The sequence below is a fragment of the Microcaecilia unicolor genome, chromosome 2 (assembly GCF_901765095.1).
Source record: "Microcaecilia unicolor chromosome 2, aMicUni1.1, whole genome shotgun sequence".
Lineage (NCBI taxonomy): Eukaryota > Metazoa > Chordata > Amphibia > Gymnophiona > Siphonopidae > Microcaecilia > Microcaecilia unicolor.
Window position 1 is genome coordinate 543,916,200 of NC_044032.1, and position 14,640 is coordinate 543,930,839.

General features: G+C 43.0%; 1 protein-coding gene across 2 annotated transcripts in view; it reads left to right on the forward strand.

The window, feature by feature from the left end:
• The window catches only part of SLC30A9 (solute carrier family 30 member 9), a 257,679-nt gene that overhangs the window by 166,252 nt on the left and 76,787 nt on the right, over positions 1-14,640 (forward strand). For both annotated transcript variants that reach the window (XM_030191340.1, XM_030191341.1), the window contains exons 11-12: positions 2,010-2,145; positions 2,231-2,270. In XM_030191340.1, the coding sequence (XP_030047200.1) occupies positions 2,010-2,145; positions 2,231-2,270 (176 nt within the window). The remainder of the gene's footprint in view (positions 1-2,009; positions 2,146-2,230; positions 2,271-14,640) is intronic.

The window sequence follows — 14,640 nt, forward strand, 5'->3', positions numbered from 1 at the left end:
CAGCTTGACCCTGCTTGTTTTCCTGGATTATTCTACTGATTGCTGCCTGCCTTTGACCCTGCTGGTTTCCTGGTTTATTCTACTGTCTGCTGCCTGCCCAAGACCCTGCTTGATTCCTGGTTTATTCTACTGTCTGCTTCCAGCCCAAGACCCTGCTTGATTCCTGGCTTATTCTCCTGTTTGCTGCCTGCCCAAGTCCCTGCTTGATTCCTGGTTTACTACTGATTGCCGCCAGCCTATAGACTCTGTTTGGTTCCTGGTTTCCCTTCTGCTTTGCTGCCTGCCAGTAAGACTCTGCTTGGCTCGTGGACTATTCTCCTGCTTACTGCTTATTGCTTCTGTTCCAGTCCAACAGCTTCAGTCCGGCTGTTCCAGTTCTGGTGGTATCAGTCTGTTCTGCCTTGCCTCCTGTTTGGGTGATTTGCCTGCCGCTGCCGCTCCTCGGCAGTGGCCCAAGGGCTCACTATTCCTGACCAGTGCGACAGTTGGCTGGTGATTTTTGTTTTCCCCTTTTTAAACTGAAGATAACTTGCATGTGTGGCTAGATCTGCAGGTCTTCAGCTTTTCACCAGTCATACTAATCCTCTTCTACTTGTGAGTTTTCTCCAATTATCAGCTTTGTTAGTTAGAGACTGAGATTGGTTGCAGGGCCACTGCTGCGTGGGAACTCCTGTGGATGTTTGGAAAAGCCTTTTACTCTTTCCAGAAAGTTCGGGAAACTTTTTTCATCAGAGCCACATGTGGTCATTTGAGCCATGCATGTGACCTTAATCAGAAGACACCCATTACAAGTGAACAACTTTGCTTTATTGTGACTTCTGAGGAATACATCATAGAGGTTTGGGGCTACAGTGGGGTAGGTTTACAGCCTCAATTATCATTAGACAATGCTGGAAACTTGTTTAGGTAAATGAGTTCTTCTTTTGTTCACATGAATGGGAAAATATTTACTAGGCCTGAAAGCAGTGGAGTTATTGCCAGTCATCAGTTGGACCCTAATATTTAATACCCCTGAAAAGAACATTTCTTAAGTCAGAACTATACTGTAGTCACAAATCAATATAAGCTGTTCAGCCTTGTGAGTTAAGTTACTGCTATGCAAGTATTTAGCGTGTATTAAAGAAATCCTGAATTTAATAACAGCTAGTTGTGTAAGTTTTTGGTTATAGGAATTATGACAAAGGGATGCTGACAGAGCTCGAAGACTGAGACATTCTTTCCACAGGCTAAATGTTGTTGTGCAGCTTGTTGAAATGATAAGAGTATAGAAATGTATTTACAGTAAAAACAAATCATTGATTGCATGGAAAGATTATACGAATTAAATTAGAAATTATATTCATAGGAATTTTAAATGCTGTCATGTTCATTAAACATCTGAATGCATTAAAAAGGATTAAATCAATTTCATCAGCAGCTGTGGTGCATAACATTAAAAGTAATGAGATTATATCTAAATAGCCTGTATAGAGGTGGGATTACAGAAGAAAATTTAAATTAAATGTCATTTGCTGTATTTTGAATCATTTTCTAGAAATATGCAATCATTACTGTCTTGTCTGGTTACACACAAATGTGTTTGGCTGTTTTTAGCTGTGTGCTCATCTGTTTATCTTGTAACTCCTTCTTACTGTTGCTTACCTGTTTTCAAGTAGCACTGACTAAGAGAGAAAAACTTTTGCCTTGCGTAGGACCCTCTTTCTTTGATCCATATGACACATTCATCTAGATAACTTTTTATAAATTTTCAAAAGGCTCTGATTTTTCCAGTTTGGTTTTAACTTAATAAATCAGAAGGCAACTATTCAGAAGGTAAATAGATGGAGAATGTTTGCTTGATGATACTCCTATGGGCTTCGAAAAGTGTGGTATCTGTTTAGTGCATTGGGTGGTTAAGATTTTTCCAATTCTGTGCAGTGCTAGAGTTAGGAGAGAGCATCTCTTGACAAGGCTTTTTTTGCTTCTCAGATATGAATACATTGAAAGCTCAGCATTTTTTTCCTTTGCAGGTATGGCTTCACAAATATGCGCTATATTGCTTCACTGATTAGTGGAGTTGGTATTTTCATGATGGGTGCAGGACTTTCGTGGTACCATGGAATCATAGGTTTAATTCACCCTCAGCCCATAGAATCTCTTCTTTGGGTAAGATCATCTTAATAATTTTCTTCATAAATGCTTTTAATGGTTAAATTTCATATATTAAGTTTTATTTTTAATACTTTTTCAGGCTTATTGTATTTTAGCAGGATCTCTGGTGTCTGAAGGAGGTAAGCAGAACAAAATATTTTCATTACTGGGCTCTTCCTTGGATATCCAGGCTTAAAAGTGTTATTGCATGCAGATATTACATTTTCTCAGAGTTGGCTTTCCAGTGCTTCTAGATCATGGATCTCATATCAAGTTTAAATAAATTACAACAATCAGTTGTCAACTGTTAAAATTTGAATGCCAGTCTAAAACCTATCCAGTCACTGTGTAAAAGAAAATAACAAACCATTTATTAACTGAAAAATGAGATATGAAGGCATCAGAGCAGACATGGTGGTTATAGCAAGGGAGACTTTATTGGTAAACAAATTAATAATAGCAAGATAGACTTTATTGGTAAACAAATTAATAAAATCAAAACACCCAACACAGCCAGCTTCAGGGGCTCAATATAACTGTTAAAATAAATAAAATCAAAATTTGTGGGAAAAAAAACCCCAAAGAACCATAGTAAAACCATTGCACACGTCAGAATTATACAATAAATAATGGATAAATAATAACATGAGTACTTAACTAAACCAATAAATAATATCTCAAAGCACTCTGTGTGAAACATAGAAAGTGACAAACTACAGTAAAAAACAAAACAAGAATGACCATTTACCTCACAATAGACATTACTGCAAGGTCAAAACAGTAAAAACTATATGTGAGTATCAAACTCAGCCATAGAATGAATACAGCAGCCACTGAAGGAGCATACAGAAAAATAAACCAGAATAATCCTTACCAGGACCTCCAGCCTCCAGGGGGGTCACTGTGCTGACAACAGTCTGTTGAATATGACAATTGTGTTCCTAATGCACTGGTAGTAGCTCACATGACCTGCATACTGACTTACTGAAGTGCAAAACAGCTAAGGTGACACTTATTACTTAAATAAACACCAAATATATGTGTAAAAAAATATATCAAAAACACACAGATGCTGCTTAAACAATAACCCCCCTGTTTACAAAGCCACATGGCAGTTGGACTGTGTCGGCATAACCTCACCGACAGCTGCTATAGCAGCTTTATAAAGGAGGGTGGGGGTGGGAAATAACTTTATAAATTCCATTTGTGCATTCCACCGACGTCATAGGGGACACTATAGCTACTGCATGCAAAAACAGTCTAAAGCTTCAGTTTCAAGAACTAAAAACATAAAAATGAAGGGCATATCATGCCCAATCAAATCGTTTGTTAAAAACATTGAACAAACACTTCAAAAATCGAGATTAAAATTGCTGAATCCAAGATGGCCATCATTATAAAAAACATCCATAACTTTGTTAAAAATACTCGTTTATTTGGATAGAAATTATATATTCATGGAGGGCACAAAATGGGCTCTCAGATAAGACCAAAAAATCTGTGGTTACAATCAAAGTGGTTTGCTTATTATAAATGGTGACTTATTTTGTATCTGGAGCAATGGAGGATTAAGTGACTTGCCCAGAGTCATAAAGAACTGCAGTGTGAATCAAACTCAGTTCCCGGTCTGCACTAATATCCTCACTACTAAGTAATGCTGTCTTTCAGAGACCAGCATGGGCTATGAGTAACAAGCTTTAGATTTTTACAGAACTTTCCAGCCTACGCAGTTCTGTTTCATCATTGAGCCCCTAAAATGTATTTCCTTGTCATCTCTACCAGACCAATGGGTTATGTCCATCTACCAGCAGAAGGAGACAGAGAAAAAGTCTTTCCAAGTAATTTGCCCCTTAAGGGTTGTGCATCCTGGAATGCTCAATATTTTTCTATGTCTCCAAGCAGATGGTAGTTGGCTTGTGCAACCCTTTTGTGGTGCTCCTCTGAGGCTCCTGTTCTAGCTAATTCTAGGGGTCAGTTGAGCAAAAGGTTTCATTCTGGTTTATGGCTCATTAAAAAAAAGAAATTAGAGAAGAAATGGCCTTATTGGAGCCAGAATGACACTCAGTAGTGCTGGGTCCCTCATTTCACCAGCTACGGTGCCACCTGGTCGTACCAGCTCCCTCCCCTCCTCTTCCTGCCTTCACTTCTCATGCATTCGACAGTTGAGAGGATTTTAATGCCAGAATGACTCACCTCAGTGAAGGAAGTAAACAAATACATACTTGCAAAACCCCTAACGAAGCTGAAGAAAGTTTTTGTTTTTTGTATTTTTCCCCCTCCCTTGGTTCTTAGTGCAGTGTTTAACAAGTCCGGTCCTGGAGTACTACTTTCCAGTCAGGTTTTCAGGATATCCATAATGAATATGCATGAACTTGATTTGCATACACTGCCTTAATTATATGCAAATCTTTTATGCATATTCATTGTGGATATCCGGAAAACCTGACTGGCAAGGAGTACTCCAGGACCGGACTTGGGTGACGCTGCTTTAGTGGTCGTCGAACTGAAAGTGGCTACCTTTCTGTTCTCTCTGGGCGCTTCTGTTTTCTCCGTTTGGGGCTCCCTCAGGCATATATCTGGCATTGGCGAGCTGGTCTGCTTGCCCTCTGTGAATTGTGCAGGATGAAGTTACTTAGCAGTGTAACCATTTCTGTTCTTGAGAAGGGCTTAGTTTTTATTCCCTTCGCTTGTGGCAATTCTCTTGCCTGCAATTTTTCGGGCTCCTGAAAGGAACTTTTTTCCCTCGGTTTTGAGTTTTCCTGTGGTATTTGACTCCCACGCCTCCTTGGGGCTTCAGCACCCTTGGTACCGTATTCTTTCAGGAGTTTTCTCTATATCCCCTCTCTTTCGTATGGCCTTACCTTTGATAGCAGTCTGTGTGGTTTCTATGGTTTGCGCAGTGTTGGTGCTCATCTCAGGGGGAGCTAGCCACTAGGCTCTTCTTCACTCCATTTTATCTGTTTGGACCAACTTAACGGTGGCCTTTTTGCAGTGCCTTACATCTTGCTTGGTGGCGAGGGAGCTCCTGTATGCTGCAGTGCATCGGGCTTCTAATTCTGGTAGGACTGAGGCGCTTGAAGATAAACAGAGTTCCATCCCTTTCTGCCCTCCCAGCGCCTCCACTAGGCCCTTGTTGTTTAAGGGAGCGGCATGCTCGTTCATCGTGTGCTGATGCCCTGCTACTACTACTTATTTCTATAGCGCTACAAGACGTATGCAGCGCTGTACACTTGAACATAAAGAAACCGTCCCTGCTCGACAGAACTTACAAGCTAATTAGAACAGACAAACAGGACAAATAAGAGATAAGGGAATTACTAAGGTGGGAATGATAAAATACAGGTACCGAACAAGTGAGTAAGAGTTAGGAGTTAAAAGCAGCATCAAAAAGGTGGACTTTTAGCTTTGATTTGAAGACGGCCAGAGGTGGATGTACTGGCTCAGGGAGTTTATTCCAGGCATATGGTGCAGCGAGATAAAAGGAACGGAGCGTGGAGTTAGTGGTGAAGGAGAAGGGTGCAGATAAGAGAGATTTACCCAGTGAACTGAGTTCCCGGGGAGGAGTGTAGGGAGAGATAAGAGTAGAGAGGTACTGAGGCGCTGCAGAGTGAATGCACTTGTAAGTCAATAAGAGGAGTTTGAACTGTATGCAGAAATGAATAGGGAGCCAGTGAAGTGACTTGAGGAGAGGGCTAAGGTGAGCATAGCGCCCCTGGCGAAATATAAGTCATGCAGCAGAATTTTGAACAGATTGAAGAGGAAAGAGGTGGCTAAGTGGGAGACCTGTGAAAAGCAAGTTGCAATAGTCTAAGCGAGAGGTGATAAGAGTGTGGATAAGGGTTCTGGTAGTATGCTCAGATAGGAAAGGGCGAATTTTGGTGATGAGAAAGAAACGACAGGTTTTAGCAGTCCGCTGAATATGTGCAGAGAAAGGAGAGAGAGGAGTCGAAGATGACCTCAAGGTTACGAGCTTATGAGACAGGGAGGATGAGAGTGTTATCCATAGAAACAGAGAATGGGGGGAGAGGAGAGATTGGTTTAGGGGGAAAGATAAGAAGCTCAGTCTTGGTCATGTTTAGTTTCAGATGGCGCTGAGACATCCAGGCAGCAATGTCAGACAGGCTGATACTTTTGCCTCGATTCCTGGTAGATCTGGGAGTTGTCAGCATAAAGGTGATACTGAAAACCATGGGATGAGATCAGAGTACCAAGGGAAGAAGTATAGATGGAGAAAAGAAGAGTTCCAAGGACAGATCCCTGAGGTACACCAACTGATAGTGGGATAGAAGTGGAGGAGGATCCACCAGAGTATACACTAAAAGTATGATGGGAGAGATAAGATGAAAACCAGGAAAGAACAGAGCCCTGAAATCCAAGTGAGGACAGCGTATCAAGGAGTAGGCTGTGATCAACAGTAGTCAAAAGCAGCAGATAGATTGAGCAGGATGAGGATAGAATAGAGACCTTTGTATCTGGCCAGGAACAGGTCATTGGAGACCTTAGCAAGCACTGTTTCAGTTGAATGAAAAGGGAGAAAGCCAGATTGAAGTGGATCAAGAATAGCTTGAGATGAAAGAAAGTCAAGACAGTGGTGGTGAACAGCACATTCAAGTATCTTGGATAGGAAAGGAAGGAGGGAGATGGGGCGATAGTCGGATGGACAGGTGGGGGTCCAATGTAGGTTTTTTAAGTAGTGGTGTGACTACAGCATTTTTGAAGGCATCAGTGGAGAGTGAAAGGTTGAGTATATGACATAAAAGGGATGACAGTAAGAGAGATAGTGCTAAGTAGGTGGGTGGGAATAGGATCAGAGGAACAGGTAGTTAGTTTTGAGGAGGAAAGAAGATGTGCAGTCTCCTCTTCAGTGATTTCAGAAAAGGAAGAGAAGAGGCAGGGGTTGGAGGGTTGAGAGAATATACTAAGGGAAGGAGATGTGGAGGTGACTTGCCGTGGGGGCAGTTAGCCTCTTCTGCAGTGCCCCCTTCCATTTTTCCCTCTTGGATGCCTCAAGGGCTTCACTGTGGCAGGTGCCCCGGGTTCGACAGGTGGCGAGTTGAAGGCAGAGAGATTCCCGAGTCTACTTGGCATGAGAGTTCCCTTTGGTCAACCTGGCTGCCTGCCTCTCAGGATTTCTCTTTCAGCGCCCTAATGCCCTATTAGGCATCTGGCTGAAGGTTTGATGAGTTAGCAAAAAAACAAAAAGAAACCTTAGCCCATATTATGGCAGGCCCAGTTGGGTCGTTCTGGGGCACTGACCTTATTGACATCCATTGTGTCTGTGGCTTCTTGGGTGGCATTGTGACAGCTGTCTTTTTGAGCCATGCTACCGCAATCCCCTCAGCTGCCCTATGACGACAGCATCTTACTTTGCATGGTGATGGAAGCCTTGAGGGTCACTCTGTAGCAGCATTGGGTTCTACTCCTTTGAGACAAGCCGTCCTTGGGCAGCACTAGGATTACAGCCTTTTGGGCTGGGCTGTGATACTCGGCCCTAAGGCTGCCCCAAGCCACGTGGCCTTTGGGCTCTGTGGTGGCGAGCAGCCTTTGGAACAGCACTCTTTTAGGCCACCTTTTTGGGGACTACACGAAAGCAGGCACACTTTGGTCTCTACTACTTCTTAACATTTCTAAAGCGCTACTAGGGTTACGCAGCGCTGTACAGTTTAAGAAAGAAGGACAGTCCCTGCTCAAAGGAGCTTACAATCTAAAGGACGAAATGTCAAGTTGGGGCAGTCTAGATTTCCTGAATAGAGGTATAATGGTTAGGTGCCGAATGCGACATTGAAGAGGTGTGCCTTGAGCAAGGATTTGAAGATGGGCAGGGAGGGGGCTTGGCGTATGGGCTCAGGAAGTTTATTCCAAGCATAGGGTGAGGCGAGGCGGAAAGGGCGGAGCCTCGGGTTAGCGGTGGTGGAGAAGGGTACTGAGAGTAGGGATTTGACCTGTGAGCGGAGGTTTCGGGTAGGAATGTAAGGGGTGATGAGGGTAGAGAGGCAATGAGGGGCTGCAGATCGAGTGCATTTGTAGGTAAGTAGGAGAAGCTTGAACTGTATGTGGTACCTGATCGGAAGCCAGTGAAGTGACTTGAGGAGAGGGGTGATATGGGCATATCGGTCCTGACGGAAGATAAGACATGCACTTTGGTCTCTGCTGTGGCATGAGCTGCTCTGGTGAAGGTGGCCGTTTTTGTGCTGCATGGTGACTGGCAGTCTTTTGGAAACTACTACTACTTATCATTTCTATTGCGCTACTAGATGTTCGCAGTGCTGTACACTTGAACATGAACAGAGAGTCCCTGCTCGGCAGAGCTTACAATCTAATTAGGACAGACAAGCAGGGCAAATAAGAGATAAGGGAATTACTCCTGTGCCAAGCAACCTTTTGGACTGTCCTGGGGCAAGCAGCGTTATCGGCTGCCTTATTCTCTGGCAAGCAGCCTTGTGGGATGCTCTTTAGCACTCAGCCCTTTTTGGTGGCGTTTTGGGGCACACTATGGTAACCTGCCCTTTAGTGTGCTCAACAGCCAGCAGTCTTTTTTTTATCTGCACTATGGAGAGCAAAGTTTTGGGCATTGTTGAGGGCAGCAGCCTTTTGTTCTGTGTGGTGGACAACAGTCTATTGACTGCTTGGTGACAATCAGAGGTTTGTCCTGTGCAGTGATATGCAGCTTTTAAGCTCCACAGAGATAAAACACCTTTTTAACCTGCATAGTGGCAGAATACCCCTTGTGCTGCACTGTGGCACTGGTATGGTAAGGATAGCAGCTTTTAGACCGATTGAGGGGGCATCCTCTCACATGGCACCTTGCCTGGGAACTTCAAGAGGCGCTGTGGCAGCGACCTTTTATATACTGTGGGGTCAGAAGACAGGGACGTCCTTCTGAATGGTATACTAGCTATGTCCTTTCAGGCTGAAGTCTGACTGCTCCCTTATGCACTGTATGATGGTGGCATCCTTCCGTACTGGATGCGGGCTGCAGCCAGGGGTGAACTGACAGTGATTTGGTCCCTCGGGCAAAAGAGGTCATGGACCCCTAACCACCAATCAAAAGTGATTAAGCTAGGAGGTTAGGGCACAGTAGGCCCCCTAATGTTGTGGGCCCTTCAGGCATTGTCCTATTGGCCCAATGGTCAGTCTGCCCCTGGCTGCATCCTTCTGTGCTGTATGCGGGCTGCAGCCTTCCGTGATGGATGCAGCCTTGTGTACTACATGCTGGCGGCCTGATTGTGAGTTACTGCCTTCCTTTTCTCTGGTATACGGACTAGATCCTCCTATGTAACATGCTGGCTGCGTTTGATGGACCTACCTACTAATTGTGTTCCTTTAGGCTGCATAGTACCAACATTCACTTTAGTTTAATGCTGGCAGTGTCTTTGGATGCTATGCACTGTGTCCATTCCTTTGGGCAGCCTGTTACCAGCATTCCTTTGGCCTATTTCCTGTCAGCATCCTTATACGCTGCAGGTAGGCGTACCCCCATTTTTGTTTTCTGCTATGAGGTGACATTTCACTTTTGGCGGTATGCTTCAGCCCAGATTTTTTTCTTAAAGGCATCTAGTTCACTCTAGTTAAGTTTTCAGACTGTTTCAAAGGTTGTTATTATTTTGCATGCTATCAGCTTTTTTATTCTGCATATTGGCTACTTCTTTTCTGCTTCTGACCCATGGCAGTTTCATATTGTCTGAATGTGAAACATACTGCTCTCAATTCGCGTAGAGCATGTCTCCTTCTATGCGAATCCAACACAGTAGGGTCTCTGCTTGTACAGCGGCTGTACCTTCACCTCTGGATTTCGGGCATGGTTCCAACTCAGTGTGTTGAACATAACTCCACTTTCTCCTGTGGGACTTCACTTCTTTTTGTGGGTCATCCCTCCATTTCTGGATGTAGATCACGTATCCATCTCTGGGAATATGCTTGGCTCCATCTTTGGATACTCAGCAGGGCTCCATCTTAGGAGGTTAAGCATGGTCCATCTCTGATTCTGAAACATAACTCCGGCACTAAATATTGGCATTGCTTCCTCTTGCCATCTTCACTCCTTATACAGGTGTCTGTCTATAGACTAGATCCATTCTGTATGTTAACCTGACTTGGTCTATGTTTCTGGGATGTAACCTTCTCCAGGTCTCTATAGGCACAGCTTTGCTGTAGGCCTGTACATCATCTTGTTTGAGTGCAAGCGCTACTACATCAGCCACAAGAGCCCGTCAAGAGCATTAGCTACAGCCCTGTGTGGGAAGTGGAGTCTACGGCAATGCCTATGCATGCAACATTATTGGTTAGGGTTCTGCTACATTTCTAGCAGTGCTGTTGTTAAGGGCCCATTTGCAGCATTGGCTGTAGGCTTGTCTGGGAAAGGGGGAGGGGGTCTATAGTCACCTTATTGCTATGTTACCATGCTTGGCTATATTCATAGTTGGTGAGGAGTCAGACACTTAGTTACTGGCCTGTCTTCCTTACCGGGTCCTTGAACTTTAGACACTTGGTTAATTCCATCTTATAGAACCAGAAAGGGTGTCCATCTCGGTTGCCTTCTGTTTTTTGTTTCCATTGTTTCTTTCAGGGTCCCAGTGGAGGAATTATAGGGCTAATTTTCTACTTATTCTGTGATTCTTTCATGATCCCGCCCTATTTGGGAGACTGCTTTGCTACATCCCATTGGTCTGGACTGGTCTGGTAGAGATGACAAGGAAGGAAAACTTGTGTCTTACCTGATAATTTTCTTTCCTTCAGTCCTACTGGGAAAGTCCAGATGCCCTCCCTATCTTGGTTTTTCCTTGCCTTCTCAGTTTAGGCGTGGGTATTATTCATCAGCTTTCCAAACTTTTCATGATTTTGTGGTATGTCAGTTGAGTTTGGGCCACGTTACATGTTACAAGTCAGACTACCTCTGCTGTCTCTATGATGTGGCTATTGGTCAGTTGGGTCCAGCCACACTTGAGGTAATGTCTCAAATGTCTTCTGATGCAGTGCGCACTCTGTACATCAGTTGAGTGAATGCTTCTGACTCCATGAAATATCTCTTTGTCAGCATCTCATGATTCAGTGAAATATCGATATGTCAGTTGAGAATAGGCAACACTGCAGTTTACAAAATAGAACACATCATTTGGCTCGGTGACCTTTCTGTACGTCAATTGAGTACAAGCCTTGCTTCCTGTTGCAACTCGAGACAAAATTCCTGAGTCAGTGAAATATCTGTATGTCAGTTGAGTACAAGGCACGCTTCTTGTTGCACCATGGGATGTAGCTCCTGATTCAGGGATATATCGTCAGTTTAATACAGGACACACTTCCTGTTGCAATTCAGAACCCATCTCCTCACTCCAGGATTCTCTTTTTATTGCGTATCTATGACCTGAGCTGCATGCTTCATCCGGAGCAGAGTGGCCTAGTACTCTGTTTAGTTTTGTTTTATGTATCTGGAGCACCATTGCTTGACTATACGAAATACAAAATTAAGATGTGTGTTGCAGTCCAGATTTTTTCCTTAAAGGACTCTAGTTCACTCTAGTTAAATTTTCAGACTGTTTAAAATTTTGTTGAATTTTTGCATGGCCACGGTCTGAACTGATTCAGGTGTATCAAGTGGTACTAATTGAATTTTAACATCAAGCCATTTAATTTTGCTGCTGCTCTTTTTCAGTTGATTTCTCAGATGAAAGGAATCCACGTTGGCTTCAAACTTGAAGGCAGTGTGGCAAGACCGTATTGGTAACCAATTCTCTCAAGGTATCATAAGTATCTTATGCCAGCGAGAGTTTCTTATGGCCATGAAGAACGTAGGACTTTGGTTCATGTAAGTCTAATCTAGTCATATCGGTACTGGTGGCATCAATCTACAGAGAAGCAGCAGCTGCACTGGACACAAGGAAAGGGTTGATATCCAAAAGATATTGCTCAGCCTCTAGGTCGAGCATCTAAAGAAGCCATTGGAATCAGAGGTTGAAGGATTTTGGGTCGTTGGTACCAGCATTAATGGATCCAATGTTGTGTATTGAGCAGAGGCCAAAAAGAATCAAAACTGGACGTTTTGGAGCATATGATACTAGCAGCTGCCTTCTCTTTTTCAAAGTAGCCCTAAACAAAGGGCCGCTTATTGATTCTATGGGAGGAGTATCAGCCTCCATCTCAAGCCACTGCTACACCACAGATGACCCAAGACAGCAACACTGTACCCACTGTTCTGTGGCAGTATTTGAGGGAGATATGGAGAAGAGGATCAAAATGTGTTATGCCGATGCCTGCATTAATTCCTTCCCTTTGGCATTAATGGCATCAATACTGAGGCCAGCTTCAGCGCAGCCCATTTTATAGATCATGCATTACCTTGACTCTCAACATTGATGTCAAAGTACAGAGTTATCTGCTTCAGTGCCCATATCAGATGTGTCTAAGCAAAAAGCTGCCCCAGATCATCAGTCTGCATTAAGGTCTAAATCCTAAGAGGGCAAAGAATGTTCTCATAGGGGCCTTGCGTTCTAGCTAAGCCCAGATTCAGAATCCTTATATGGAATATTTTTCTGATATGGAATCTAAAAGCTCCTGGGGGTCCCGCTACATACAGATCAGCAAATTTCTTTCATCAAGAGAGGTCAGTTTGTCTCCCTTTTCTTTTTTCACGGGGAGAAGTGTTCAAGTTCCCACGCAATGATCTCTCCTTCACTGATTTTATACTGGAAATGACTTAGACCATACCATTTTATTTAGCGAAAGAGAATGAGCCTCAACATTCTTGAGTTCCAAAAGAAGGTGTGTCAGTGTCTGTTCACAACCCTTAAAGATGGGCAGATGAGAATGCAAGAGACTTCCTTCTCTGTACAGCCTGTTAATAAGAAGATGGTCTCCACATACAGAGGTCAAAAGGCTCCTAAATTCAAAAACAAACAATTACCATGTCAATCATTGGTAATCATATTTGCTCTCATAAAAGCCAAGAGAATGAGAAATCACTCTTTGGTACTCAAACTGAAACTTCTGTGTGTACAATTTGTCAATAAGAAATGATGCACCACATACAATGGGAGGGTAATTTATATAAAACATGTTTTATATGTGGAAAATAGCTTTTATAAAATTATTTGGGTATATGTGTTCATAGAAGTACGTGTGGTGAAATAAATTATGCTTCTAGGAGGTATTCAAGCTGGGGCACTAAGAAAGCATGTCTATCTCAGAAGAGATGCTATCTTCTACTGCCTCATCCCTAACAACAATAAGGACTTTGCTCTCACTCCAGATAGCTGAGGGCTCAAAAGCTACAGACAGCTTACCCAGTTTAAACTGGAATGGCTTTTAATGTGATCTGTGATACTGCCAGAATCCCAGTATCCATGCTAGTCAGGAGAAGGCTGAGGTTTTACATAAACCATTGGCCCAGTATAACTTCAGACAACAGGTTCTCAGTATAATAAGAAAAGGGTAGAAATCCTTTTTTTATTGGAAGCCCTACCCACTGAGAATCTCATAGTCTAAAACTCAATATCAGGAAGTACATTTATAAGTACACTCACTCTTGGAGGCCAGTGCGTTCAAACTCATTCCATTTGAGGAAAGAAGGTTCTTATTCTAAGTATTTCTTGATCCCAAATAAGTCTCTCCTTTCCTAATCTTAAAGACTTTGAATAAGCTTCTAGTGAGAAAAAAGTTTGATGCTTTCCTTGGGCAACTTAATTCCCTTTATTTAAAAAGGAGCCTGGCTATGCTTAATCCATTAGTGCCCAACATTCCCATATGGGATTTTATTATGGGAACATTGGGCAATAATGGGTTAATGGATCTGAAGAAAGGTTATGCCGACATGAATATTGCCTGTGATTTAGATGTATATCTCAGATTTGTAATAAGGGAGCAATGTCTTCAGTATCATGTCTTGCCTTTTGACCTAGCATCTGTTCTGAGTCTTCACACAGTGCCTAGCCATAATAGTAGTGCACCTAGGCTCTCTGGGAGTGAATGTGTTTCTTTTTCTGGAAAATTGGTGGGTCAGGTGCACTCCTCAAAGGTGCCTATGAATCAGTGTCCACAGGCACCTGAGTGATGGAATCACTAGGGTTCATTATCAGTTATCCCACTACCCATTTGAGTCTGGCACTTCAGTTGAAAATAATTGGATATCTGCTTGACATGACTCAGGCAAATGCATTTCTCCCATTAGAAAAGATCACCAACCCAGCACTTGTCACAGGAGATGTGAAAATGCGTGAGCAAACATCAACACTGCACATGTTGAGAATGATTTGTTATATGTTCTCAACAGTTCACACAATTCCTTGGTATGTTTGAGATGAGCTAAGTGGAACTTTTGCTATCCTTAGGATCCAGTGTACAAGATGTCTTCTAGACCAGTACTTCTCAAACATGTCCCAGGGGGCCACCAGCCAGTCAAATTTTCAGGATATCCACAATAAATATGCATAGGAGAGCTTTACCTGCCTACTACCTTTATTATATGCAAATCTCTGTTGTCATATTCATTAGGGATGCCTTGAAAACCTGCATAGCTGA